Here is a 27,475-nt window from a genome sequence, read left to right as displayed (position 1 = left end):
CACATGTTCATTGCCTGTCTGAGCATCATTGAAACAGTGATGCTTCATGTTTGTAAAGAACTTTGTATGAAAAGTACTCTTGCCCTCTTTGATCCACCCCAAGAGACACACAGACATGCAGTCAGGCAGGCGGAAGGATGCCTGCTGGCTGAGATCTAGCACTGTTTCAAAAGCTTTTTTTTTTTTTAACAGTATCATTTTTGGCTGATAAGATTCTCTGTTAAATGGGTTTCTCTGCTGAGCTAGAGCCTTGTTCAAAATTCACAATCTGACAGCACAGTTTCATCACACTGACCATTTTTCTATGAAGGGAACCAGACCGGTACTTTGGAGTTTCTGTTTCCCTCGAAGAGCAGCAGAGGGCAGTGGAGCCGGGACTACACACTTGGTCTGGATTTATAATTTTAATTGGTAAAAATGCTGACAGCTGAAAAATGTCCGTTCACATAACTGCATCATCAGCCCCGGCTACATAAGTTATGATTGTCATAACTCAAGATTAGATCAGAGAGGCAAGCTGGTCCCTCAATGAATAACAACACTCAGTCACTCAAATTGACTTATTAGGGCAGTGAAGGATTGTTGCTCCGGCTAATTTGACAGTTTCCATTTGCATAACACCGACTTTGGCAGAGGGCAGTATGGACAGCTCCACAAACTCCCGCCGCTGACGTGTAGCTCCTTTTATTTGCTTTGCATCGCACATTATTTACATGTGTGGTTCCCATCACTTCATATTGGACATACCCCGAAAGCCTAAGTGTGTTCATTTGAACTGATTTTAATGAGAGAGAAAAAATCAATACACTTGTCTATATTTAAAATATGAATATGAACGAACATTTTCCATGAATTGCTCTTTTTGTATGCTTTTGTATTGCTATAACAGAATCCGTCACCATCTAGCTCCTTGGACTGGTATTTTGAGATAATTCAAATTGTCATAAAAAAAGGCAGCTTACAGTAAATGTCAAAGCTTTTAGACGCCTCAGCTGCACATCCGTAACTTTGAGCTTTTCACACACTTTCCAGTTCTTTCCATCTGCAAAAGGTGGGTACAGGTAACCCTGAATCAAATGTTAATCTTTATCCTAGCATGGTTAATTAAAGCAAACAACCTCTGACGGGACACGTGGGCGGTGGCTTGATATGTTTATGAGGTGGAAAACAGGCTCAAGTGAGCTTGATAAGGAGAGCCTGTCATCAAATACTGGCTGACAACAAGTTGGATGAAGAAAAATATACAGTAAAAAATAAAGAATATGCAATATAGGTTCAAAAGCTGTTATTATAAGTGAGAGGACAAAGAGGAAAAAAAAACTTTGGAAAAAGGACGCCGTCTTCAGATGGATTACTCGCTCTGTACACAGTGAGCTGCCAAAATAAGTGCCGAAGCCGTTTTGGCAGAACACTGAGCCATTTGCTAAGAAATACTTGCACTGTACTGCAAGGGAAGTTTCTTGAGTTGCTATGAAGTACTTTTGCTCCAGTGTCCTCACAAAACTTGCATTTCGAATTTTTTATTCTTGGCTATATGTATTAAAAACAATACCATCTTTGGTACCAAAGCTTATAGACACTCGATTATCCTTGTCCAAGTCATTATGCTCTAGTTTAACTATTGTTTTCAGCTATACAGGAGAATGACATAGTTACCAAGTGTCACTATGTAGCTGAATTTCCATCCTTTATCTGTTCATGCCTCTGGCTTATCCATGCTTCACGGTGAGTAGTACTTTACTGCGAAACGTGTATACGTAGTGCCTTTTTCTGGACTGTGAGCCTTTTGTTCATCGCCAACATAGATTAGATGGATTTGCATTTTAGGATTCCTCCAGTAGCATCTTCCTGAATACATTCCAGTGTCCTCTGTTTCATTATCGTTCAGCAGACCTCGGGCTTATGCGAGAGTGAATACCAATTACAGTTTTTCTTGGGAAAAATAAGTCATTGTGACATCCTAGCTATCCTCTTTGAATTTATTTGATTAGGCCATCAGTATGATATTGGCCTCTGTCTCAAAAATCAAGCCACGACTTCATTAAGAACATTAAAAAAGTTTTGATAGTTAGCTTAAAAGTCAATATAGCTGATGCACTTAACCTAACCACAACAGGTCCATAAGCTTTAAACACTGTATGTTTGACCTATACTGCAGCAAACCTGCATATCAATGCCACCATCCATTAGAAGGCCTGTCGTTGGCGCACACACTTCCTGCTTTGCCTATCTGCTGTGTTACATTTAAATCCTAACCGTACACCCTACGCTGTCATAGTTCTGCAGAGAGCACAGTGCGAGACATTGAAGAGACACGTTGACCATGGAGATCCTGCAGCTGCCTTTAGTTTGTGCTCTTATAATCAGTAGTCTCACATCAGCAACAGTTGTTCAAGATTTTAATCATGTGGAGAGATGCAAGGACTCCCTCTATATGGGGACTCCGCCGCGGGGTTTTGTCGACACCAAACTGAAGAAGATCTGCCAGCGATATGCTGACAAACCCCGTTATGTGACCTTGTACGATCCTTCTAAGAGGATCCCAGTTTACTCGGCTTATACCTTCAAGAAAACTGAGGGAGACAGACGTGTGGACTACCCCTGGATGTACGAGCCACAGGTTAGTGTTTCAAAAATACTTTTTTTTCATTCATTAATCCTTGAATTTTAACCATTGCCTAATGAGATATTCCACACTTGTTAAAAAAGAAGCTTTCAAGGAAGCCAAAATTGGAAAGAAAAAGGGACATAAAGGCCTTGCATAAAGAACTTTTATTGGGTATCTTGTGCTATTTCTTGGCATGTTAAAGACTGCTTTAAGTTTTATTTCATTTCCCCAGCTGGCAGAGCTCGATGGCAATGGGAACATGTTGCCCTTCCCAACTGGCTACCTGCACATGAAGTTTGAGGACAGCCAGGCAGTGCTGGATGACTACTCTGATGTGGTTCTTTATGAAAGAGGTCACCTGAACCCAGACCAGCATCAGTCCAGTCCACACGACCGCGCTGCCACTTACACACTGACCAACGTGGTCCCAGAGATACGAGAGTTTAACATCGGGCCTTGGCGAGAGTACGAGGAGCGGATCCGGGTGCGCCTTAACAACTTCTGCCGTGGCACTGCCTACATTGTCACCGGAGTGACCACCAGGGGCAACATGATCCGTCGCAACAATCAGAACCGCGTGGCCATCCCCGAAGATGTGTGGTCTGCTTACTGCTGCACCGAGTATGACCGCAACGCGCCCCATGACGTTCGCGTTCTCTTCCCATCCCATGCAGCCCTAGCCAAAAACGCCAAAGAGGGCAACAGCATCCACGAGATGACAGTCCTGGAGCTTGAAATGTTTCTGAGAAATAACATCGAAGTCGACACCAACCTTCAGATCTTCTACGACAACTGTGTCTCTCCCTCACCCCTTCCTCTTTATCTGCAGCACACCATCTGAATGCTATCTCAGCTACATCCTCTGTGTGCATATGGGTTTATGTAGCCTAACAGCAGCCATTAACAATAATAAAAACAATGATAGCAGAAGTAAGGTAATTCAAATTTTGTCCTGCAAGATATTATCTAAGAAAGGAGTCCGTATCAGAATAAAATGAAATGTTCTTCATTCAATAAAAATGTTCTGGGTGATGGTTTTCAGGCTTTAGAGGAGGACTACTCTATTTAGAAAAGGATTGCAATACAGTTATGTAATCTTGTGTGGAAGGCTATGGGAATTGGCTCATTTAATAAATTGTCCTAATCTAATATCCCAAACTGAGTTTGTGTTGCTTTTGTGTAAAATACTAATCTTTGAACCCCACTTTCAAAAGTATATGGACACATTTGCGTAAAAAGTTTTCAATAAGGCTATCATTAACTTTGGCATTAATCCGGATGCAGATACATGAACTTTTCAAAAAGGATTCTTTACCCGAATCCTAACACTGAATACTGCATGTCATATCCAACTGCAATGAAAACAACTGGAATACATGATTTTGATGTTCTCAAGAATTATAACACAAATATCTGCTCCTGGACAGATCGCGGCACTCATTCATGGTGTAGAGGGAATTTTTCAGCTTTTGCAGAGGCATTCATTATCAGACTGCTCTTGTTTTAAAGCTGACAGCAAAAAGAATCAGAAATGTGCTTTCGGACATAAAGGCTCCTCTTACACTACAACAGCTGTCCACTGGAGTCATTTACTTGAAATTCTTGTAAAATGCCAAAGAAAGGGTGTTGTTAGATCAGAAATAGCCTCCCTGTGGTATATTGTGGAGCAAGTTTCATTGTCTGTCCAGATATAAAAACTGGATTTGACTTTTATGGGTGTCTGTTGGGTTTTAGTGTCTTTAATCGGTTAGTTAACCTACAAATAATAAAAGACTTTTGAATATATATATGTTTTTTTAAACCCACATTTGTAGTAAAGTTCTCAAATTGAAAACCAGAACTATAACAATCTAAATTTGATCATTCTGAGGACATTCAAAAAACAAGGCAATGCTCTGTCTTTGTGTTGGTAAAGATATCCTCGTACAAGATGCCCTTTAAAAAAAAAGTTTTGATGTGTTCTCTATAATTTCTAGCTCAATGCTGCCATCTAGTGTAGAGAAAAAAAACTTAGGGTTCAGAAAACATCATCCAAGTGAGTATATTCAGAGAGCAAAAGACCTGACATTACATTAATGTGCATCTAAACAGCTGTGATATGTATTTATGAATTATACTAAACCTTGTGGGGTGTATTCATTAAAGCAGTTGTTAAAGTATAAATAAGGATGTGGTGTTTGAGATAAAAGAAATGATGAAGATGATGTTTAGTAAACCTGTTAAATATATTGTATACCAGTTTGAGTTCTCAGGCTTTTCATTATGGAATTCCTATATATTGATCTAAAACTGTTGAACACGGAAGCCTGTACACAGCTGCAGGAAGCATTATGCGCAACAATGATCTGTCCTTTTTGTTTGTCCACTGTAAAGATTTCGAGGTGTTTCACTTACAGTGCCAAAAGTGGAATTGGAAAAAAGATGATCAGTTGATTGGAGAATAAATCTGACGGGGGAGATGTAAAAATAGGAGCAACAAGTTCTTAAACCATTTACTGACCACTGATACCAAAGAAATTTACCTTTGGCAAAGGAGGTTTTATTTTCACATAAGGACCTGAATGAATGGAAAGCGTTCCGCTAGCTTTATCCAACTAAAGTAGTGCATTAGTCTGGTGTATTTGCTGTAATAACAAATTATTGTGTACCAGCAGCTGAATAAACAGATGAGAGGACAGTTCCTAGCATGAAACCCTCACTGCCAAGTTATGCCAGGCTTTGAAATTAGAATTATTTGGATGTGAATGAACTGAACCACAATCAGAGCTCAGTTTGTGTTCATTCCTGTTTATTTAACATAATGATGAGTAGCCTTATACTTTTAAGAAGAAGGTTTCATCAGCTATTGATGGCGTGGTGAGACTGGAAGCATTACTGCAAAAATGAACCAGAGTTTTTTTTTTTCCTCCAAATGGCAGACTAACAGTAGGACATTTCCACGAGGATCCGAATATTACACAGAGCCATATCTCTGCTTGATGAGCATTCTGCAAAACCAAGTCAGCGAAAGGCAATGGTTTTTACACCATGTGTGCTGGATAAGCATTGGTTTATCTACCAGAATGCACAGAATTAGCTGGAGCTCTAATTTTGGTGCATGTGTGGCACGGCTTGGCAGTGTTGTGGCAGAGCTAAAACATGTCAAAGAATTGTGTTTTATTTTTTGACTCGGGTACTATGCTGCCACACACTGTAATCTATCATAATGAAAATCTTCTTTGCAACTAAGAAGTAATATGATGGTTATGATAGTCTCATCATCATTATGTTTGAATAAAGCAGAAATCAGGGTTGAAGAAGGTAGAGGCTGTGTGATGTAGTTGGGGAATGAGAAATGAGCAGGGAGGGAGACACTGAAGGTTGGTTTTAAGGTATATGACGAATAAAGAGTCCTTAAAGTTGGAGACACTCCATTCTATGTCCCCAAGGGATGGGAAAAAGCACATTACCCTCTGAGGTGAAGTTAAATCAAGGCATATTGAAATGGCTCTAGGCACTTATTTGAGCAGTTATTTTGAAGCACATTTTTAAATGAACTTTGTCACAAACTGGACCACACAGGCACAACAGAAAAGGAGATGCACACAAATGCCAATTAACAAACTGCTCCTTTGAAATTAAAGAAAAAATGAACGAACTTCAACCAACCATGGTGAGTGATGTCAATACTGGCAATGATGTGAGTAGACATTCTACATATATAGAATTACCTGTCAAATCTTTTTCGAAAATAAAAAATTAGCAGACTTCATCCTCTTCCCCTATTTGGTTTTATCCAAGTCTTACTTATCTTACTATCTAAAATTCTAAAAAGTGCTACTACTTTTCAATTCTTCTGCAGATTTCAATTAAGAATTCTATGAGTGCAACATCTCTCTCCTGCAATACCCCTGGCCAAGATCACGAACACTACAGTGTAGAAAGAGGACATCAGCATTATCAGGTGCAGTGGAAAACAGGACTGTCGTCAGTATGTGTCACAAATGACTCACTGGAGAGGCAGCTGAATGACACCGAGGACAGTTACACCACAGAACTGGCCACCCTGCAAGTACAAAAACACGAGACAGGGAAACAGAGTTGTGTCCAAAGTCTTTAAATAAAATACTTATGTAACCTTGAAACACCCTAAAGAAACTCAAGTAGTTTCTTGGTACCAGAAACAGAAAGGAAACAATGAACCAGAGTTTACACTCTGAAAAATATAGCTAAAAGAAGACATAAAATGCTAGGTGACTACAGATGAAAAACTAGCCGTACGCTAAACCTGATACAGGGTCACGAATGGTAATATTCATGTCCAATATAGATATATCATAATACAAATAGAATCAGAAAATAATGCTTTGCATAGTCACTTTGATAAGTTTAAAGAATACAATCAAAATGTTGGACTGGAAGAAGTGAGAAGGCAAAAGATAATGTTTTTAAGCACATTCCTTACATTCAAATTCATCTTAGATGTAGCTTTCTTACCAAACATACATTTGTCTTCTCTTGATTGAGTCCGTTAAAGATAAAATTATATTTATCCACCCTGGTCTTGTAGACAGTTCTTAAAACCTACAAATGACTGCAGGACCCAGGTGAAGTTATAGGGCATGTTTGACCTGTTCTATTTTATTGTTCTAGTGGGACAATACATGCCTTCAAAAACACTAGCAACTAACTCTGTAATTTTTTCCTTTCTTTATTTTTCTTGCCTTCTTAACCCCTTTTTGAAGTTTTACATTAGTCAGATTCTTTCCATTGTCAAATTCTTTCGGCAGGAGTTCTGCATCTGTTAGCAAACATTAAGTACTGTAAGCTAGAAACTGAGCTAGCTAGCATGAAACTAAGCTAGCTTACTAAATAACTACTAGCTAAATAGCTTTTTTTGGTTTCTTGTTTTTTTTTTTTACCAGACCAGAGGTTCTTGGCAGTGACTAAATCTGAAATCCAGGAATTAATTTTTACTCACTCTAACCATAGATGATCTAAAACATGGACGAAACTTTGAAGCTTTAGTTCAAAATATGAAGGCAAAGAGGAAGTGCTTTAAATTCGCATTTTATCTGAAGGTCAGCAGGTGGCTGTGGCTGCAAAAAAAGCTTCTGGTCCTTTCTATCTTGACTACTATAAACACCTTCCGGGCAAATTTATTGGCTCATTCATTCATTTTGGGTCAAACCAAATTAAAAACAAACAAACAAACAAAACTGCTCATGGTCTACTAATTTGTAAATCATAAACTGGAAGCCAATGAGAATGCAGATTTACAGTTACACCTGCCTGTCCTTGCCACATCCAATTATTTTTACAACAGTGGAAACAATAGCAGACATGCTTCTCTCCAGACTTCAAAATGGACTTCGGAAACTTCACATCAGAGTAACTAACATCTTTTTTACACTAAGGCTAAAATGACGCCATGTTTTGTCTTTCTGTAAATTAGAATTTGCCTGCTAATGCGATACTTAAATACTAGGAAGCCAAGTTGTGTTCACATGCTGCAGAATTCCTCTGCCACCCAGTGGCCAAACCACAAACACCTTTTTAGCAGTACAAACCCAGCCATGTCATAAAAGCGATGGCACAGCATTTGTTTAAGAATGTCTTTTAATGTTTTCCAGTTCAGATACACAACATACAGTGTGTAATAGCCTCTATTTGAAATAGAAATATTAACTTTAATTCTTTCAACCCCTTCTGGTCATTATGCTCTCTCACAGTCTCTTGAGCCTCAAGCAGGTTTTACTGAATCAAATGAAACAGACAAACAGGTGCAAGCCTTCACTTTACCTTTCTGGCATTAAATCTTATATAAGAAGAAGAAGATATTTGGATCGGTGTAATACTTTCTCCCCTTACCTTAAGCCAACATCAAAACTGTAGTGTAAACATGTAAACTTGGTGAGTGTGCTTCCGTTATCTGTTGGCTCGTCCAAATCCCTTGTTTCCAAAAAAGAAGGAAAAAAGAAAGAAGGAAAGAAAAACACACATTTTCTTATGCTGTGGCTAACTTAAACTCACTAACAAACAGCTGGATCAATAATCCCCAAAATTCAATGTGCAGACAAGATTGCAAAAAGGTAGCAAAACAACCACCGTGGTTACTAGAGTTTGAAATTAGACTAAAAGAATACAAAGGATTTCACAACTTCCCAATTACAGGTTATACTGTATGACAATGCCCGAGACAATGTGAGACACTAACAAGTAAATTCAACAGCATCACAAAGAAAAATAAAAAAAATAAATCTTTTTTTTTCTATTTTTGAGCATATTTAAAGAACTAACATGTTGTTTTTTCCAAGCCTCATTTCACAAATCTTCTCAATTTCCTCCTTTTTCGTGTGTTCTCCACAGCTGTTCTTTGGCTTTTTTTTTTTTTTTTTTAAACCAATGAAGGGATTCATTTCACTCAAAAGCTGCCTTCATGATTGATGGAATAGTGTCAGGCCTGTACGTCACATTTTAGGCAAGACTATTTTTATCACAATCTATGCGAACCTGAGCCGTAGACATTCCTTTTTCATGTTCATGCTGCCCTCAACCACGCTGTGCCCATACAACCTACTGGAACCTGACCTTGAGTTCAAGGAAACAAAGGAGAATCGAACATATTTGAAAACCATGTAAGTCACCAAAACTTGCACCTGTTGTCACAAAGAAAAGATCCGGCCAGTCAGTCAAACCAAACGACAAACATAATATTTACAAATTCCAGTTTTGTTCGCTTACACTTAAAAAAATGTACAGTTTGTTTTTATGTGTTGTTGGGTTCTTTTTTTCCTTTTTTTGTTTTTTTTTTGGGTGGGTTCTTTTTTTGTTGTTGTTGTTGTTCTTTTGTCCTCGCAGCTTGCTCCAGTCCAGCGTGAGGGATGGCAGTCTGGCTCCAGAGTGTGGTTATCCTAAGCAGACGGGACATCACAAGGAAGGAGGGGGACAAGAGAGGAAGAGGACGGGGGATCCTGCTCACCTTGCGTTCACGGTTTATGTTGTGTGAGTAATGTCTGTTAAACTGGGTTTTCAGAATGTATCCTCTGCGCACTGACGGATCGTACTGTCGCTATTTTCGTCATCGGCACTGTGTTTGTCCAGCGTTTGTCCTAATGTCACTGTTTCTGTTTAGTTTGCTTTGTTTTTTTTGTTTTGTTTTTTTCCTCCTCCTCCTCATTGTCCAGAGTGTGACCCGTGTCCGTGTTGGATTGTGCGAAAGATGTGAAACGCGCATACAAGGCTCTCTCACCTTTTTTTTTTTTGACCATAAATACATCTTATCCTTTCTCCTGCCTTTTGCAAAAGCCAGAAACATGGGACAACAAAAGAGCAGACGGAAAAAAGATAACTGTCGGGCAGTCCTCAAAGACTTTGAAGCAGGAGGGAGGTTAATGTCCAGTCACAGACAAAGACCTTATTTATACTCTTTGTGTAAAGTAGTCATTTCTTTTTTTCCCTAACTTTAAAAAAAAGTGCTATCTTCAGGTTGATTCAGAGACAGTGACTGTGCAAGCTCGACATTGCAAAAGATAAAGAGAAACAGCAAAAAAAAAAAAAAAAAAAAAAGGGGGAAAAAAAGGGGGTGGGGGTTATAAAGGCTTTCATCAGTCTTTCCTGTAGTTTTTGCAGCACAGCCTCGGTGTGTTAGGGAATGAAAAAAATAAAGAGGAAATATTTACTCTCTTTGTTATAATCATAGTTTTACACAATATTCATCTTTTAATACTTTAATACTTTCTGAAGTACCACAAAGTGCAGCTGATATTGAAACGGGATATTAAAAAGAAAAAAGAAAAGATTTTCAAAATAAAATAAATGGCAAATCATCAAAATGACAAGCTAACTTCTAGAAAAAAACCCAGAAAAAAAATCCAAACATGCAACAAATATCCCACACAGTAAAGTTGTTAATAAAACTCCTTAAAAAAAAGAAAAGAAAAAGAGGATATATTGAATCTGATTTCTCTTTAAAGAAGAGACCAGCCACAGTGCAACATTGAGTGGAATTAAAAAAAAAAGTTTTAAAAAAAGTGTGTGGTTCAAAACTAAAGATGAAGGGGTTGGCACTTTTTTTTATGGTAATTCCTTTTGTAAGATACAGTCAGGGTGGACCTCTCCAGGCGGTCCACTGGACGCCAGTAAAAGAGGAACTTTATCACAGTACTTGGCACCAAGAATGCTGGTAAAAACGAGATATCAGAATATCTTTTTTTTTTCATTCATATCCTTACAATTTATTAATAATACATCATTTACACTTGTGTTTTTGTATAAAAGACTCCAAAAGGAAAAAGAGAGTCTAGAAGTGATTGCAAGAAAGAGGAAAGGAATGCAGATGGATTATGTCGATGGTTTTAATAAAAAGAGCTACAAGGGCAGATGCAGAGCGAGAACGAGAGAAGCGGTTAAATGAGACAAAAGAAATTGTGGGTATGAAGATAAATAATGTAATGGATGTGATTAGAGTGTGTGTGGCTGAAATGCAGCGACTTCTAATGGGCAGCCTGGATTCCAGGTTGCATCCCACAAAGTGAGTGGGATTCAGTAATTTCCTGTACCGCCCCACAGTTGAGGCCTCAATCTGGAAATGTTTTGAAAGCAGCAGTGGTGAGTATGCACTTTTGTTTTTGGTTGGGTTTTTTTTTTTAAAGCGTGGGCAACTTAATCTCCATGGGATGCTTTATGTTATTCAGCTAGCATCACAACCAAAGAAAAAAAGAAAAAACTCAAACAAACAAACCAGTAAATATATGTCTAATTAATAAAATCGCATTTTAAAATTAAAAAGTCGTGATTCGCCATCCAGTGGATTCCACTCCTTTTCCTTCTAGGCCCGTCAAATACATTTCACGCTAAACAATAATCCCCAAAAATCACAAAGGAGGGACAGCTGTTGGGACAGAGTGCTAAACACAGGGTGCCAAATTTCACTTCCAGATTGGGCCTTTAAAGCTGCAATTTGTAAGTTTCAGGGAATCAACGCTTCATGACAGGCAGCTTGTCGGGACATATGTTGCCTCAAACAAAGCTGCTCGCTACTGTTTTATCTTTTTTGCTAAATGAGTGAAAATGAATATTTGCATTCGGCGTTAAACATAGTTTTTACACTGACACAACAACACATGCGCAAAACAACGGAGCTACCACAATACATGTCTGACTGATTGTTGATGAGCCTGAGAACCCTCTGCGAGAGCTACAAGCTTGAAGCTGCGTGTTTGGTGGCTCTCCAAAGCACCAGATGTTGAAAGCGCGTTGACGGGGAAAAGCGGTATGCATCTAGTATAACGGTGTTTTGGCAAAGGACCTTTCTTAATCAAGTCCCCCCCCCACCTTGAGTTACGGTTACAGTTTAGAGGTATTTCACTGCTTCGTATCTTACAAACTGCAGCTTTAGTTGAGGGCTTAATGAGAAAAGAGAAAAGTAGAGTAAAGAAGAAGAGAAGGTGGAGTTTGGATGGAGCAGTTTGTGTGGTGCATCTCTGTAAGCCCAGAGTGGGGTAGCAGAGCTTGTGCCTGGTCCTATACACGGGTGGTGGAGTGTTGGTGTGGCAGAGCATTGTTGCTGTGGCTGGGGACGGGTGTAGTAGACGGGGCTGGGACAGGGGGATAAGTGTTGAAGGGGTGAAGGGGCTGCATGCTGCTAATGGTGCTGGGGATCATGGTAATGGTGTTAGCTGTCATCAGTGGCACATCTTCGGGCGCTCGCCGCAGGGCCAGCGTGTAGTCAGGTGGGCACACGGGAGGCCGCAGCGGTTCCAGGTCGCCGTGGACACCGCGGGACGGTAAGGGGGTCCCATGCTCTAGCTCCACCCTCTGCTGTTTCATCTGCAGTGACATTAGCTCCTCCTCCTGACTCAGCGCTAGGTCGTTGTGCGGTGGGGCCCCTACGACTCCCATGCCAACACCCATGCCCATTGTCGTGCCGCGTTGCGGGGAAAGTCGGCGGTGGCGTCTCTGCATGAGTTCATGGCGCTTGTCCCGCTTATAGTAAAGTGCGGCAAAGGCCAGCACGTTCAAGAAAAGAAGCGAGGCGCCGACAGCTACCGTTACGCTCAGCTCGGTGGAGTAGTCCCTCGTCTCGCTGGGGAAGGGAGGATAGCGGGGCCTCTCTGAACTGTCAGGGTCAGGATCCGGCGGGTAGGTAGAGACCACAGGGTGCCGTGTTGAGCGAGTGCCAGGATGAGGGGCCTTCCAGCGGCTGGTGCCTCCAGGTGGCAGACGGGTGGTGATGGAGTTAATGATTTCCTCGTGAAGGCTGTGGAGGTGCGGTACCAGCTCCAGCCAAAAAGCCACCTTGTTAGCGCGGTAGTTATCTCTGACACGGGGCTTCAGGCCAATATGCAAGTACTGCTTGTCCTTGGAGCTGAACTTGGTCCAGATGACCTCCTCAAATCGGTTAGGCTTAGTGTGGATGAACGTGGTGTCCTGAGGAACTGGTAGGTTAGGGTCTCTGTAAGACACAAGACACAATTATTAGGCTATAAACCTAACCTTATATTTGCTTTGATAAAGTCAGTCAACCAAAAAAAAGGAACTGATATGACATTTGAGGGTAAAAGAGCAAAGAATAGCAAATTACTAGGCGCTCTATAACCTTCAAGTGCTTTACTGCAGGTGGTTTATGCTTGTTGTTGTCATCCTTGTGCTTTTGTGTTGTCATGTACCTCCTAAAGTTTATAACCTGCCATTTTAGCTGGGATGGAGGCACAAGTCAGCAAAGAACTTGGCCTCTACAGGCATCTCTCTGAATCAGTGCAGGAGCTTAGGGATTCCAAAATAGGCACACAGGCAGAAAAAGTTGGATAACATGATGTTCTGTAGAAAACTTGTTTTGACATCTTCCTTTTGGAGAGGTGAAGTCGTGATTGTAGATGGTATTCTTTTGGGGCATTAATGCATAATGTTTTTGGGGGGGTGGTGCCTGTGGTTATCGACATAACAGCAGCAGACTGGCATTTATATGGTGATCTAGTGATCGCTCTGAGCACTTTATGGTGCTGTTTTGTATATACTTCAAGCATTCTATCTACCTCACATTCATGGCCAGTTTAGAATCACCACAAAACCTATCATGCATGTCTTTGGAGAGTGGGAGGAAGCTGTAGCACATACAGGACCAAGAGACTACATACTAGAACCTTTTTTGCTGTGAGCCAACAATGCTAACCACTGGGCTGCCACAGTTTGCAAGAGCAGTGAACAAAGCATTGATTACCAGACCTCAAAAGGCTGCATCCTGGCTGCTTGGGCAAGATACTAACCCCATGTTTGCCTACTGGTGGTGGTCAGAGGGCCCGGGGGCGCCTGTGTCCGGCAGCCTCGCCTCTGTTAGTGCGCCCCAGGGCAGCTGTGGCTACAATGTAGCTTGCTATCGCCAGTGTGTGAATGTGTGTGTGAATGGGTGAATGACTGAATGTAGTGTGAAGCGCTTTGGGGTCCTATGGACTAGAAAAGCGCTATACAAATGCAGGCCATAATCAATTTCTTGCAGTGAAGTCCCCTAAACTCACTGCCATGTTTATAACAATGAGTCTGATTTGCCTTAGCTAACATTTGCATGTGAAACAGTCTTACCATAATGCTGGAAATATTAATTAAAAGATGGTAAACTGTGGCTACATGGGCTCTCTATTGATTTTTTATTGTGACAGTAACTCCTTGTCCTTCTTGTTATGTGACAACGGTACTAACCAGTGCCCTCCCCACATACATATGATGCTTTTAACCAATTAAGAGCATTTGCAGCATTTCAGAGCTCAGCAACGCAATGTGGGGCCAAGTGTTTTCCCCTCCAGTGGGTGTGATTATGACATAGTGTTTCACATGGTCTGCAACAATACTCAGGCAGGATGTGGCATTCAAACCATAATTAATTCATAATTAATTCTTATGGTGTGCCAAAAAACATTCCCTGCACCACTGAACCACCAGCAGGCTGGACTGTTGACACAAGGCAGGGTCTATGGATTAATGCTGTCCTCAAGTGTCCTCAACTTCTGACCCTATCATTTAGAGAAAGCAACGATCAGTTTCCAATTTTCGGGTTTTGATGATCTTGTGCCCTCTGTTGCTTTAGATTTCTGTTCATGGCTCACAGAAATGGAAACCCAGTCTCTTCCACTGTGGGGGATTCCTCTGTGTCACTATAGGTTTTGTGACAACACCAATTCTCCTCCAAACTCTTTTAACGTGAATTTCTGTGAGTTTCTAGAGATGGCTGTGTGTGAAAATTCCAGGACGGCAGTTTTAGAAATGTCATGTTCTATGTTAGTGTTTACTGAAACTCTTGTATGCTGTGTGTCTTTCAGAATCTCAACACAGAGGACTGATCCATAAAGCTTTATACACAAAAATGTTTCATCTGTAAAATCCCCAGAAATATCACTGGGCTTGTCTTTTAAAAGTCTGACTGAGTTAGTCATTGTGTTATATGTGACAAATATAATCAATACTTTATACACAATTCATAATTCACTTGAAATTAAGTGTTATACTGACCCTGACTTGGCAAAGTTGGTCCAATATGTCATCACAACAGCACTGAGCATTACGTCATTCTTGGAGAAGTTACAAGGAAACAAGTCAGTGGCCCCCACCATGGGAATCCCAAACACATAGGGGATCTCATCTCCATGGGCAGCATCTGCCCAGTCTGGCCTCGCCTCGGTCTGACAGTGGTGGTGGAAGGTATAGAAGTAGACAGGTGACTGGAACTCAGCGTGGAGTTTGGCAGTGGCGACAGCTGGGGCCACCCACTGGTGGTCTGTGAACAGAGCCAGGAGGGTCTTCCTGCGCATGTCGCTGTTGTCTCTGTCAGCCCAGTCTGTGTACATGAACTTTATGGTTTCCCTGAGGATATCTTTACCTTGGAAAAAACAGAAGTTAATGTGAGCATTTATGCCATGATAGAGTCCATGTTTGTCTGCGACATTATGTGGAAGCATGTAAGGCTGAAATCTTTTAGATTTTTTGGTCAAAACATGTTTTTTGCCACAGGAAGATTCCGAAACATAATTTACTGTGAATACTGTTGACCAGCCTGGCTTACGAAGGACTGTAGTCGCTATTCACAAGCAAATCGATGTCATTTTTATAAATGCTTAGTGCTGTTGACAACATTTAGAAAGAAACACATCGTAATAGTCTAGAAAAATAGGGATAGGATCTGACCATCGGGGTATCCATACAGATTGTCCACAAAGTTGGAGATAGTATAGTCAAATGAGGCAGCTGATATTCCATCTTCTCCTTCACTGTCATCCACAAACTTCAGGCCCTCTCCCTGGTTGACACCCAGCAGTATGTCGTAGTTGAGGAACTCGCCCTGGTGTCACGACAAACACACACAAAGCATGACATACAAAACAGAATGGAGCAGTAATGCTTGTCAGGAATGTATTTATATAGTATAGGTTAAATAATTATTTCATCCTCTGCTGAATTTGTAGGTTTGAATTTCTGATTTTATGTGATTTTCATTATAATGGAGAAAAATGAAATTGAAAAATCAAAGTCAAACTGTGGGAGCCAGAATTCTGTCTGGCGCAGCGGATCAAATACTTTTTGATATTCTGTCTCTCACAGTATCACACAGTGTACGGTAATTGAAGAATTCAAAGCCGACCTGCTGCATGAGGATCTCAGGGTCATCAGGTACCACGTCCCCATCTACCACAGGACCAAAGGCGATGTGGTATCGGGCAGGCTGGATGTCTTGGTCCACCAGCTCCCTGAAACTCTTCCTACGCAGACAGTCCACCAACTCTGCATTGTCCCCTGTGGTGCAGCCAACCTTCTTGGCCAGGATCTTGGTATAAATCTGCGGTCGGTAGTTCACCGACCAACTGGAGATGGCTGAGCCACTCTGAGCAATGGCCCTCTGGAACAGCCCTATACAAAAACACAGTCATATACACCAGATGTATTAAAACATACAAACACTTATTCTCCATCAGCTTAGCTGCCCCCCCCCCGACACACTCTTGCTAGCAGCTGATGGTGTCTTCAAGGCCTTACGTTAGGCCTTGAAGACACCAAGGCCTTGAGAGCACGTTAAATAATGCATATGTTAGAGGAGGAGCAATTGTAGAGTATTACAGGGGCAAGATGAAGTAGATATCCTGCTGCACTTCTTAGCTGGAGAAAATCTTTATGAAGACCAGAGTAAAAAACATGAAGTGTTTCATTTACATGCAAAGAGAGACAGCAGCAAGAAAAATGGCGGCAAATCTGCGCACGGCTTGTTGGATAAAGCGAAAAGGACAGAAAGAGAAAGAAAACTGCTCGCACTGTTGCACCGCTGCACTGTTATGTAAAGTGGCTTGCTGTCCCTCTGTTTTATCTGCAGATTCTGTCATTAATAATTAAGCCCCCCCATATTCTGCGTGTGCCCCGCCCCGCTCCTCTCCCTGTGAAATCAATTAAGAAGCCTCTCAGCTGCAACTCCAGCGCCTCATCTCATCTCTCCTCGGCATACGCACACACACACACACATGCAGACACGCACACACTGTACCTTTAAAAGCTGTTCAGCCTCCAACTTTTTCTTGACTTTGCGTTGCTTCAGCCTGCTTTCAAAATGGAGTTGGGCTAATCTATGCAAAACAACCAGTTGTGTTTTTCTGATATTGCACCCACTATTAAACCTGCCATAACACTGACCTACAGTCGCGTTCTACAGAAGAAATTCTCAGCAATGCACAAAGCACATAAAGGAAAGTGTGATCAGTGTTGATGTAATATATGTGTTTTCAGTGGAAAAAGTATATAAAGTCTGTGAGCCTCAGTGTTCAACCTGGAAACCTGGACTATCAAAGTATCCATGCAATATGAGCTGGTATTATAGGAACCTTAAAAACTTAGCAAATGACCTCCTGACTTTTTTCCTGACTCAATCCCTTGCATCAACCGAGAATCTGCTTCCTACAGTATATGCAGTATTTTTATTTGTTTAATCCGTCCAAGATTAGTCTCTCTGCGTGAAGGTTAACAGTTTAGTAATATCATAATCGGAATTCTTGGTAAGTAATGAAACGCTATTTGACTTCTCAGCTCCACAGACCAAAATCATAGAGAGTATTAATGACAGAACATCTGGCGAGAATTTAGAGATCCGCCATTCAAGAACTAAACGGTCCTTTTCTACTAATGAGGTGCAGATGCTAGTGCCTAATCCAGAACCTGTTATGTGGATGGTTACAGGTCCCACAGAATGATGAATCTAAATTTCAAGTTTCAGGCTCAAATCATTTTCATGGTTTGGGGCTGCATCTAGACACTTGTGTTGGGGGGCTTGTCAAAAGTGATAGAATCAGATTTTGATCCACCATCCTTCAGAAAGTGTGTACTGCATGGTACTGGCTTTAATTTTCAATATGAAAATGATCCCAAACAGCTAACCCTGGATAGAAAAACACCACGTGGAACACTATCAGTCATGGATTGGCCTCCCCAGATCCTGGACCTCAACAAGAGCCAAAGAAGAGCTTTAAATGTCCTTCAAGAAGCCTGGAGAACTATTTCTGAAGATGAATTAAAGAAATTACAGCAACATATAAAATAAAATGCTGGATGTCTTAAGCCTTATATAACATTAAAAGCACATTAAATAATAAAGTACACATTTATTACACAAAGCTTGCACACAGGTGCATCTTAGGCCATGCTTATGACCATGCTTCCTAGCAACCACCTATCAATGGGCTATGTTTGGGCTAGTTTATGCACCTATAACACATAGTAAAAGTTTAGATTCACAACACTATATGTAACTCTGTAACATTTAAAAGCCCAATTTGACAGAAAAGTGATGAGAAGACGCACTCATTCATCTCAGTGCTTTTTCAGTGACTGTAGTTTCATGTGGAATGATGTTATTTGGAATTATTAAAGGGTTTTTGTCCCAAGGGGAGTAATGGTTTTTAGAGCAAAAACCTACTGTCTAAAACCATTTGTCAACTCCAGAACTCACAACCTTGTTTTCTTTCAAATTACTTGATCTTTGGAGTTTTGTCCTGCTTATTGAAATAATACCATAGTGCCCCAAACTGTAAGTGACTCATCTCTGAATCCCTTTCTTCGTGGGAATAATACTGCAGTGCATTTTTATCTGCTTTAGGCTTTTCACTGAAAAGCACCAACATGCTCTGTAAAGAAATACATTACCCACACACTGTCCTGAAATATTAATCCCCTTTGAGTGGAGTATGTGACTACTAATCGGTCAAGGACAGGAAAAGAACCTTACCCTCGGAGTGGTGGGAGAGGATGAGAAGGTTCACACAGGCGGCACCAGCTCCAGAGCCAAAGATTGTGATTCTCTCTGGGTCTCCTCCAAAGTGGCCGATGTTTTCATTGAGCCAACGCAAGGCTTGGATCTGGTCCAACAAACCATAGTTCCCCTTAGCAGACTGATCCCCGGTGCACAGAAACCCTGCAGGGCAAATTAGAACAAATACAGACAGGAAAAGAATGAAAAAACATAGATTTTCCCAAATGAAGGATCAGGGCCCGATTTAAAGAGACGGGATATGTGTATATCTTTTTCCGTGTCCCACACAAACAGAAGATGGCATCCTGTCATTGTCAGGAACTTCTAAGCCTCCAACTCACTTCAAGTCTGTGGAGATTTCACACAGAAAGCTTGCCAAATTACTCATTTTTAATACCCACGCTGAAAATACAACACAGTTAAGAGAACTTGTCAACAGAGAGAGGAGGAGAGCAACAGAAGGCATGTTTCACCTACTTCCAGGACACACATTTACACAGTTGGTGCACACCCACAACAAGATAAAATAAACTGAACAAAATGCCACACACACACACACACACACACACACACACACACACACACACACACACACACACACACACACACACACACACACACAGCTCTGTTCTTATGAGAGTGAATTAAAGTACTTTACATGTGTTTCAAGCAGCTTCACTCCATAACAAATGTAGCATTTCAAATTTTCCACTGTTTGGATGACTTCAATACCCGTGAAACAACTAAAAATTATTTCAGTTAACTGCACACTTCTCAGAGCCGTGGCTGTAGAGGTGGAAGATATACTGAAAAAGAAAATCGTGTTCAAGCATGTTCACCCGACTTTGATTTAGCCAGGTCTGCTTAGCAGTATTTACTCAGGCGCTTCCTGTGAATAAATACAATTTCCTATCCGGTCGTTAAGTCTGACGTCACTAGCCGTGTCTGGGCCTAAACTCCGCTGCAGGTCCATATATCAAACGATCACTATGGCATTACTGAGAGTTGAAAAACTGTCTAAAGTCTTTCATCTTTAATAAAATGATCAGCGTTCTGCTCTACCAGGTGTAACAATTGAGTTTAACATCCAGGCATCCATGAAAACGGAATTTATGACATTTAACGGAATTAGAAGTTAGCAGGAAGTTAGCTTGCAAGCTTCTATCTAAATACAATATAGCATGTCCTGACTGCGGGGTTTTGGAAACAAATTAAAACGTACAGCTCTGTTATCACTTCCAACATAAATGAAGACAGAAAACTAAACAGCAGTGACGTTTGATGTGCTACGTGACCGCTAGCGGCTCAGCTATGTTAGCATAATATAAACAAGCTAACTTTTTTTCCACTCGATAAAAGTTAACGTGAGTGTTCTCGGTGGTCAGGAACAAATGTAATCGCATGGCGGGATGCTGTAAAAGGACCAAACTTCAGCCAAGAGAACAATTGAGATAATCCATCCACAATACGAGGTTAGTCATTCATATACTGCACGGGCTGGGGTGTAGTTACATCCTAAGGTTTTAAAAACTGAGCTTAAATAAATGATTAGCGGTAATAAAAGCCAAGGGAGGTCAACAGTGATCACTGACTGTTTTAGGAGCTTTTTGAGATTAAATAGAAGAAAATACAAAACATTAAACATGTTAACAACACAAAAGCCATATTAAACGCAGACTACTTTAGGCCTGGAAGTAGGATTCGTCACGTCATCACTGAACGACCGGATTGTTGCCTATAACTAATACCAGGGGGCAAGATTTATGGAGACAGAGTTTTATTATGGCTTAGATCTAAGGGTCATATAAGGCACAAGGCTGTTTTGATCTCAATTATGTAAAATGGGGCTAATTTGGAGTGAATTTTTAGGGAAAAAAAGGACAAAAAATGGCTGACCGTGCAAGTCGGTAACCTGCGGCAAACAAAGATGCTCAGCTATCTCGTCATGCTAATGTGGTCGCTCTCTGTTCTGACTGTTTTCTCCACAACACTGTTAGCAAACAGTAAATTACCCTGTAGGATAATGTAGTTATTTGGTGCCACTGGTCACTCTGTGTCAGTGACTGTTATCACTGAAACATGGATCTCAGTTCAGGCTGAGTCTGGAAGCCAGCTTGCTAACTTATTACGGTAGTGTTAAAAGAAAATCCTGTTAGTGCAATGTTATAACTTTTTTAATAACACTTAAAAGCCACTTTGCTAAGACTTCATGATGCATGCAGACTGCACTGTTATGATACCTACTGTATTATATACTCAGTGTGAATACACTGACCTATCCACACTGAGCCTGGTACAGCATCACCACCTGCCCATGTGCACTGTGTTAACTTAGAGTCTGTAAACAAAGCCAATGACAGCTTAATGGGCTGAACATGGTTCCCTGTTGGCAGTGCCTTAGTAGACCGTAGGGAGCTATGGACAGCCCGTCTACCTGCAGTGAGCATCTGCTGCCAAATGGAAACAGTGTCCAAAGTTTGTGGTAAAACCAGCCTGTGGGCTACTCTTACTTGTGCTGTTCAAACATGTCAGGAGAAGAGCAAAGTCATAACATATGAAGAGCTGAAGTGAAACTGAGTGTTAAAAAACAATGAAAAGTGTCCACTGCAGCCATCATCTGTGCTCTGCTGTATTTTTAACTTGTTGTTAAAGATGTTTTGCTTTAAGCTTGTCCGATTACTGGTGAACTCCCTTCCCTGCTCCAGTCCAGCATCTCATCTACGTACAGCTGATCTATGAGGCGTTGAGCTTTTGGAGGCTTGCACGACACCATGTTTGCAAAGGTTGAAAACCCCTCACTCTGTAGGCAGTCTGAAGGCAAGCGCCTACGCAAGCAGACATGACAGCAGTACTATAAAACAAGAATAAGATAATTGTTCCACTGCATGCCCTGAGTCCTACCACAGGAGAATGCCACCATCACTACAAAATCACAATATGATGCATAAACATGTGTGAGATGCTTTGCATTGATGGTTTATATCTGAATGTGGGACATTTACTGGGCAAAATATGAAGCGGATCAGAGTGCGTACATTTCGAAGTGGATTGTAATACATCAAATATATCAAGGGAATACTGTTATTTTATTTTAATATACATTATGCCTATTTTGCAGATATCATTTTTGGCGTTCTGAACCCTGTGCTGCCTTTCTAACATAAGACGAGGTAAAACCAGCCAATAAGATGTAATGTTTAACCGGTAACAAGTTTTACAATACTTGCAATGTGGCAAATGTGTTGGCTTTGATATATTAGAATGATAATAACCCATTTTCAAGCCAGGACTGTTCATTCAAGAATTAAAACACCAGTCTTTGAAAACCAGGCCTGCCACATCAAAGCAAAGCCTTGCCCGGCTAAACTAATCAAAACGAGCAGGTCAATCATCTGGAGGCGGGATCTTTAGTGTCCACCACTTTAACATCAATTGTCAAGGAAAGAACTCAGAGGGACTAGCTGGACTCGGAGCATGAATGGGGCAGTAAAGCTCTCATGGCTCTAGGCTTTTCCGATTTCCAATTGCAAGGCTCAAATTGTCAAAACGTGCAACTTAAAATGCGAACGTGAAGACTGAGGAGGCTTTAAAAAAGACTTTTAGAGTAATCTTTCTAATTTGGCAACCCTCTAATATGTCAGATGTTCTCTGTCATTAAGAATGTATGTACCTCTGTTAGGTCATAGCCAGCTCAACACAGCCTTTTCTACAAGAAAGTGTATCCCTTCCAGATTCACTATTCAAATAGTTATAGTAAGAGTTATAACAATAATAATAGAGCTTTAAGGTATTGGCCCAAGGGCAGTTGGGGCACAAGCACTTGGGAAGGGACAAAAGTGTCAGAGGTCAGGGAGAGGTCAAGGAAAAGCTTTCAAAAGCTCCAGGGTGCTTTGTTCTAGTTAGACCTGGGGTTCAAAACATAAGGCCCAGGGGCCAAAATCCACCCAGCAAAGACTCCAACCCAGCTCCCTGGACTGGATGTCTTTCACTAAACAGAGCAGCATTTCTCTTCATTTCTGTAGAAAAACTGTAAAAAATAACTTATTTTTCTTATATTAGGATATCTAAAGATTAAAGTTCTTTCCACTGACAGAAAGGGCGGCTTTACTGGTTTGGCCCGCTTAAGATTAAAGTGGGCTCCATGTTTCCCACAATGTAAAATGAGTTTGTCATCCCTAAATTTGACTGAGAGAAAAATGAAGGCTAGCATAATACTAAAGGGTAGTCTAAATCAGGGGTGCCCAATCCCGGTCCATCCAAATGTCATACTTTCGTTTGGATGAAGCCAAGTGACCCAAAAACTCTGGGAACACATTTTAGTTCATTTAGACCAGGGCTGCCCAATCCCAGTCCTCGAGAGCTACTATCCTGCAGCTTTTAGATGCATCCCTACTCCAACACAGCTGAATCAAATGGTTTGATTACCTCTTCAGCATGCCATCATGTTTGGCAAAGGCCTGATAACAAGCCATTCATTTGATTCGGGTGTGTGGGGACAAGGATGCATCTAAAAGCTGCAGGACGGTAGCTCTCGAGGACTGGGATTGGGCAGCCCTGGTCTAAATGAACTAAAATGTGTTCCCAGAGTTTTTGGGTCACTTGGCTTCATCCAAACGAAAGTATGACATTTGATTTACGTTTTAAAATGGTATGACTTTGCTTACACATACAGCTAGTCATTGAATGTGGCTATCTTAAGCATTCAAGTATTCACACATTCACAGGAAATCTTTAAGGAAAATGGAGCTCTCTGCTTCTATCCGACAATAATTTGTGACTTCACCTGCTGGATTATACGAAAGCAACCATCAGACCTAAATAACCCCATCCGCTGGTTGGCTTTCCAGATTGGCGCTTGCTTTACACTCTGAGACAGTCCATATATAGTTCAATAAAGATGACTAGTTTATGACCACATGCTACTTTACATAATGCAGCCAAGTCTCAAATAGGTTTCTGAGCAACGTCATCAAAATGTACCAGGAGGCTGAACACAAATCAAGATGACTGGGAACTTCTGGCTACATGTAAAACCCTTTTTAGCGGTTTTAAACTGCACAAAGTGACCAGAGCAAAATACTGGCCACAATCCTGGACTTTGCACTGGAATTAGAGGAATATGTGCACCTTTCAAGTTAAGACAATGAACCTTGTTGGTATGGGTTTTTTTTCCAGGGGAACAGTACAAACATCGTTCTCTGTGATCAGTGTTTCAGTAAGCAGTCTGATGTGCAATGTCACTCCAGTCATCTTTAATAGAAGACAACAGTCTATCTGGCCTATTTTTGAGAAAAAAATCTTTTCACAGATGTCACGAACAACTAATGGCACAAATATGTAACCAGAATTTGGGCATCTGCGCACCATAACTTGCGCAGAAAAAGCTGTTATTACATATTGTTGCTTCCTGGCTTTTGCTCTGATTTAGGACAGAGCTCCAGATTTATTACTAATTCCAGGCCAAACATTGTTTGGTCTGTGATGCGGTGCTTCCAGCATCAAGTTTCAAAATATCTTGCCAAAAACCGACAGACAACTGTCAAAGGTGAAATGTAGTAAACCGTGAATTGCTTTGGATAAGCCACTGGTGACTGTCACACCCAAAACAACAATTATTTTTCTGGTTTCCAGCAACTGAACACTGAAAATAACCATTTTTGGTTTCATGACATTGCATTGGCATGTTTTCCACCTCCCTGCTGCACATGGATCCTAGATTGTTTGTACAGTATGTCACCTAAACGTGCATAGTGGCTGAATAAATGTTTACCGTCGCAGGGCAATGCACAGCATAACCTTGCGTATGCAACTATATACAAGGTCACAGCCACAGTGTGTTTACATAAACTGTGTTATAATACTTTCTCCTGAAGCAGTATTGTTTTGTGAACTAAATTCCCATTCTAGATGTTTTCTCGTGCGGACAAAAGAAACACACTGTATAAGAAACTGAGTTAAAGGGCAGTTTGTAAAAAAAAAAGGTGGTATAGCTCAGTACAAAGGGACAGATGGTAGGAACAGACAAAGCACATTTTCAAGTGTGTTAAATAGCAAATTAAGTTTTATTGTTGATGATTATTAATGAAAGTGATGGCGATGCTGATGAAGGTAACAGCAGCCATGATGACAGTGGTGATGATAACCTGCCAAATTGACCTTTCTACTACAGTCAGTGTGACACAACACAACTCTCATTCCACACTCTTCACTGTACTTACACTACAGTCAACAAGCACTTGAAGCCTGGAGTGTCGTGTTGGGTTAACCTGGCTTAATTGTGATTCACATTACAGAGTGCACAGTTATTTTGCTGACTTTTGGGGGTTTTCTTTCAATATGACTGTTTGCCTTGGACAAAAAGTGCAAATTCCAGCCACGATGACAGCTGATGTGTCAGTTTATCATAGCTTAAAAAAAGTAAAAATCTACGTTAACTTAAAGTCAACATTTGACTTGTAATGAGCATTAATTAAAAAGTTTTTTCATTCATTTTTATTTTGGAATTTAATCCTCAAATGCTGTGACAGGATATTTCACATTCAAAGAAAACACTGCAATCAGCAAAGTAAGCAAAGAATATGCAACCTCAAAGAGTGACCTCGTCTTGAGCAGGCAATAATGTTTGTTATGAAATGGCTGTAATGTGATAATGATTTTGAAAAGAAAAAAGTATGATTAAACTGTAAATGGTAAATGGCCTGTATTTGTATAGCGCTTTTCTAGTCCCTAAGGACCCCAAAGCGCTTTACACAACCTGTCATCCACCCATTCACACACACATTCACACACTGGTGATGGCAAGCTACAATGTAGCCACAGCCACCCTGGGGCGCACTGACAGAGGCGAGGCTGCCGGACACTGGCGCCACTGGGCCCTCTGACCACCACCAGTAGGCAACGGGTGAAGTGTCTTGCCCAAGGACACAACGACCGAGACTGTCCAAGCCGGGGCTCGAACCGGCAACCTTCCGATTACAAGGCGAACTCCCAACTCTTGAGCCACGATCGTAATATAGAGATAATTGGATTACCAAATTTATAAGAAACCACAGCTGCTGCCTGTCTCTATAGTGCAGTGTTTAGTGTTGGATGGATTATTAAAAAACAGAAATCATGTCTCAGTGCTGTAGCAGAAATATTACTTTGAAAGGATTAACCCCACTAATCAAGATATCACATGTTACTATGTAATTGTATTATCCTTGCATCATCCCAGCAATTGACTGGTTCTTAGCCTTATGTGGCTCTGACCTGGTAACATATTACCACTGACCTGTGCCGCTTATCAAAACCATGTGCACGTGGAAGTGTCTCCTGCCCAGCCAAGTGCTGAGCTGCCTGCCACAGTTGCCTGGCAACTGTCTAGGACTTCAGGCAAAATGAAATGGACAGGCACTCACGAAGGCACTCGGATACCCACATTCAAGCACTTCCATATTCAAGTACGCAAACAGCAGCATGCAAATGCACGTGAACTCCAAAGTCAGTGCATGTACATGCAGGCAACTTCACAGTATGTGCTAGCATGCTAGCTCTAGTGCCGCTCTCTTTGAAAGGCCGACATGAAGGGAGGGAATTCGGTTTATCTTCCACCATTGAAGATAAGTCAAACAAGTTCCCTCCTCTCCTTTCTTTCTCTTTCAGTAAGTTTTCCTTCTGATCCACCACCCACACCCCTCCCATCTGCTGAGTTGGGTTTCCTACTGACTTTAGTGCTGAGAACAGCAGTTTAAGAGGCTGAACTCATGCATATTCAACACTTGCTTGAGGTAGCAGCCAAGGAACTGTGAGGAGAGTCATCAACCTCTAAAGATACAGGTTGAAGACAGTGAAGTGAATGGATGAAAGAGAAACAGAGGAGGAGTGAGGAAACCATGGAGGGAAATTTAAAAACAAACTGTATGATAATAACTGGAGCTTCCAATACCTCTGGGATTGTTACCAAAAGCTCTTTCCACAATGCATCTACTCTTTCTCTAATGTATGCCAATGAGGAGAGTCATTATAAAAGCTATTATTCCCAATAGATATCGTATTGCGTCTACAATAGGATGAAATATTTGCATTAGCTGGACTTTTATTCATTTTGGGACAAGATACAAAAAAAAAAAAAGACCAACACAGAGATTGTTATTGGTATGTTGTGTCTTTACTCTAATTCTCTCTTAGTGAACTGCACCATTCAGAACATCCTATGTTGTCACCCATATTTGTAAAAGTCATTCACACATTTTAGCCCTAAAACTACGCTCAGCCATATTATTGCTTTACAGAGATAGGAACATCTGCAGAGCAATTTACAGGACTGAACAGAATAACTGTAGTAGGTCACTGAACATATTTCTGTGAACAGAGAAGAAAGAACAATAGGAGAGGGAGGGGGGTGGAGTTGAGGGTGAAGGATTAAAAAAGGGAAAAAAAAGAAAGAAAGACATGAAACAGGTATTAAATCAAATATTGCCCAAAGCTACTGTCAGATGTTAACTGACAGACAGTAGAGAGGAATACAGTGAAGGACGAATTATATAATTTCATTGTGACGTCACGCAGGAGATGATCAGAGATGTCTACATTCAGAGGAAAGATGTAGATTTTATTTTATACACACAGGA

General features: G+C 41.0%; 2 protein-coding genes across 2 annotated transcripts in view; one reads left to right on the top strand and one right to left on the bottom strand.

Moving 5' to 3' along the window:
• Nucleotides 1-2,323: 2,323 nt before the first annotated feature.
• On the top strand, nt 2,324-3,449 carry LOC146623905 (endonuclease domain-containing 1 protein). The gene is made up of 2 exons (XM_085363507.1): nt 2,324-2,620; nt 2,841-3,449. Exons 1-2 carry the CDS (start codon nt 2,324-2,326, stop codon nt 3,447-3,449), a joined length of 906 nt encoding a protein of 301 aa, XP_085219633.1.
• A 7,486-nt stretch (nt 3,450-10,935) lies between these two features.
• nlgn2b (neuroligin 2b) overlaps nt 10,936-27,475 on the bottom strand; it is a 39,400-nt gene continuing 22,860 nt past the window's right edge. The window contains exons 4-8 of the mRNA XM_085364377.1: nt 18,840-19,025; nt 16,218-16,483; nt 15,764-15,917; nt 15,092-15,458; nt 10,936-13,043 (exon numbers count right to left, since the gene is read on the bottom strand). Coding sequence (XP_085220503.1) covers nt 12,113-13,043; nt 15,092-15,458; nt 15,764-15,917; nt 16,218-16,483; nt 18,840-19,025 — 1,904 coding nt within the window. The 3' untranslated portion in view covers nt 10,936-12,112. The remainder of the gene's footprint in view (nt 13,044-15,091; nt 15,459-15,763; nt 15,918-16,217; nt 16,484-18,839; nt 19,026-27,475) is intronic.

The sequence above is a fragment of the Diplotaxodon limnothrissa genome, linkage group LG10 (assembly GCF_057381915.1).
Source record: "Diplotaxodon limnothrissa isolate DT_005_m linkage group LG10, D_limnothrissa_male_GT1.1, whole genome shotgun sequence".
Taxonomy (NCBI): Eukaryota; Metazoa; Chordata; class Actinopteri; order Cichliformes; family Cichlidae; genus Diplotaxodon; species Diplotaxodon limnothrissa.
This window is presented reverse-complemented; position numbering and strand designations above follow the sequence as displayed.

What these genes read in the sequence shown, in the direction of transcription:
- LOC146623905 (XM_085363507.1), top strand. Translation starts at nt 2,324, where the DNA reads ATGGAGATCCTGCAGCTGCCTTTAGTTTGTGCTCTTATAATCAGTAGT. An exon ending in CCTGGATGTACGAGCCACAG is followed by an intron (nt 2,621 to 2,840) that starts GTTAGTGTTTCA and finishes TCATTTCCCCAG; the next exon opens with CTGGCAGAGCTCGATGGCAA.